This window comes from Limulus polyphemus, unplaced genomic scaffold (genome assembly GCF_000517525.1).
Source record: "Limulus polyphemus unplaced genomic scaffold, Limulus_polyphemus-2.1.2 Scaffold78517, whole genome shotgun sequence".
Classification (NCBI taxonomy): Eukaryota; Metazoa; Arthropoda; class Merostomata; order Xiphosura; family Limulidae; genus Limulus; species Limulus polyphemus.
In genome coordinates, this window is record NW_013744113.1 from 1 (window position 1) to 2,697 (window position 2,697).

The 2,697-nt window shown below is 39.4% G+C and overlaps 1 protein-coding gene across 1 annotated transcript; it reads left to right on the forward strand.

Annotated features, from left to right (window-relative positions):
• The first annotated feature begins 1,178 nt into the window (after positions 1–1,178).
• LOC106477774 (notch-regulated ankyrin repeat-containing protein-like) lies at positions 1,179–2,344 on the forward strand. The gene has a single exon (XM_013938301.2). It carries the CDS (start codon positions 1,263–1,265, stop codon positions 1,641–1,643), a length of 381 nt encoding a protein of 126 aa, XP_013793755.1. The 5' UTR covers positions 1,179–1,262; the 3' UTR covers positions 1,644–2,344.
• Positions 2,345–2,697: the final 353 nt, after the last annotated feature.

Consider the following 2,697-nt stretch of genomic DNA (forward strand, 5'->3'; position numbering starts at 1 on the left):
CATCATTGATTGTCAGTAATGTTGTAAGGTTTATTAATAATATTGTTGTATCATTAATTGTCAGTAATGTTGTAAGGTTTATTAATGATATTGTTACATCATTGATTGTCAGTAATGTTGTAAGGTTTATTAATAATATTGTTGCATCACTAATTGAGAATGTTAACGTACAATCACAGTTTAACTAACTGAATATTTACTATGTCTGGTGGTTCTCGTACAAACATGTAATTTAACTATTTACCTTGCTATTCTGACCGCCAGGTTGACTTTCATTCTGTTCTAAGTAGATAGCTTGTTCTGATCGGAAGTTAATATTAAAATAGTTTCTATATGACACAATCTACATTCAGTGTTTTTTTAACTCCTACCTCTACTAAGTTATATAGCTACTCGCCAGTGGTCAGTTAATTCCGCATGGAACAATGACCCGCAAAGTCACGTGCTACCACTAGTCAAGTTCAAAGAAAGTCTTCTTCTGATGAGAATATGGTCACGTGCTACGTTAAACCTCAGCCGGTTCTTACACAGCAGCCAAGACGAAGAAAAGTCTCAACTACATGGAGGTCATGAGAACGTTCGAGCTCAAGGTCGGAACTTGCGTGCCTCTAGTGGCAACAGATGCGAAATAAGAATAAATAACGTTTATTAAACTCTGATTGCAAGTTGTGGCTTCAACTCAGTTATACAGATATAATTTTATGTATAAAAGAGAGAGAGAGAAAGACAGAAAATGTAATTTGATAGGAATTTTGTGTTATATGTTCCCCGAATTATAATGTTTGTTTTATTATTTTGATTGACATAACTGTAACGTGTTATTTCAGTATGTGAAAGTGTTAAGCCTAATATGCAGGCCGATGAGTAAAAAAACTGCATCAAATTTTGGGTTAACGATTTCCCTTTGTTCCTTCTGATTTTTCTTAGACAAAATAATTTCTTTGGAGCTCTGGTTTTGCCACAACTCTCTGGACTAGAAACAGCCGAGAGGGTAATCTTCCCACGCTACTGGTTATCACTGTTGGCGTTTGGCACACTTCAGCTAGCCTGGTGTCAATCAAGCAAGAAGAGGCGGAGCAATCGTGGGAATCCGAAAGTGATTTGATATCATTGGCTGCGGGTTTTCGCGCGGGAACCAGACCGTTGTAATGATAATACTTGAAAACCCCCAGCGGCGAAGCTAGTGACTGTAGACGTGGCAGTCTGGTTGAAGAAGACGGACTAGAGGGTCAGACTGCGTGTTGTTTAAAGCTAGACCTAAGATGACTGTCAAATCTAACACTGAAGCTGGAAACACGTCCATCGTTCCGAGCGAAGCGAACAGCAGATGTGAGGCTCTCGGAACTGACCCGTCCTACCAAGAGATATTCCTGAAGGCCGTGCGGAACGGAGACACCGGTGAACTCCAAAGCATCTTGCAGCGCTGGGAAGGCTCGGTGAACGTGAACTTTTACGACCAAACTGGCCAAACGGCTCTCCACCAGAGCTGTATGAACGGTAATCTGGAGCTAGTGAAGCTTTTGGTGAAATTCGGTGCTGACGCCAGGCTGGCGAATAGAGATGGCTGGAGTGCTCTACACATAGCGGCGTACGGGGGACACAGGGACATAGCACTTTACCTTATAGCCAACGCCCACAGGTAGAGATAGTTGATATTGTGATAGTCCCTCACCTTGGAACCACAGCCAAGTTCCGAGTTCGTGGTTTAAAACCAGCGCTGATTGCAATGTGCCATGAAGGGGTGAATATGGTGACGTGGTGTAACACGGTGTACGGGTTTTGTGTACAGTATATGTATGTGTTTTATATCTGGATGTAATTTGATATTTTGAAGAGAGGACAATCGACAGGTAGCGGATAACTTATTTTGTATAAAGTTTCTTAGTATTACTGATACAGTGCAAAATATCGAAAGAACCCTCCGAAAAAATCCTTTCACCCTAAAAAGCAATGTGTACTCATCCGCATTCCTTTACTAGGGCAGCACGTGAACAGCAGTGGTGCGAGCTCCTGACTACAGCTACTGGGTCCTGGTCAGGACGTTTCAGTTATACTACGCCTGACTGTTTGGTACGAAGCTATTTATTAAAGACTGTGTCCATTTAAAACTTAACCTGTTGTAATATAGCAGTAAAGTCGACTACTAACCAAAGTTGTATGTTGTGACGTCATAAGTAAGTCTTACAATACATCTCCAGCACCCATATTGTTGTGATAAGGTGTTTATTATTTGTACGACGTTTTCTGGGTGTCGAGAAAGTTTTGTTGTAATAACTAAAATGTATTATTATGTGTCGAAGCAAATACGTCAGGCACTTCCAATAAACGGGCTTTATAAGATGTATAGGTTGTAAATTATTTGTTTAAACCAGGAGAACCAACAAAGACGTGTGCGTGTACCAGTGAGAGAATTAACATTACTGTTTGTATTGTATAACACTGTACACTCGGTAACTTCATATTATAAGATAATTTAAAAAATAACTTTTTTTAAAGGAATTAAGCTATCAAGATTGTTGTTAATGTTAGTATCTAACCGAATACTTGCCAGATGTTTATCAACACGATATATTAATTTTCTGAACTACGAACTAGGTTTACGAGCTATGTAATTAGTCGTATTTTCTAATAGGAATTAATCAGGTTAGTATTCAAACTAACTTGATAGTTTGATTAGACGCCTTTCTTTTGTACGTA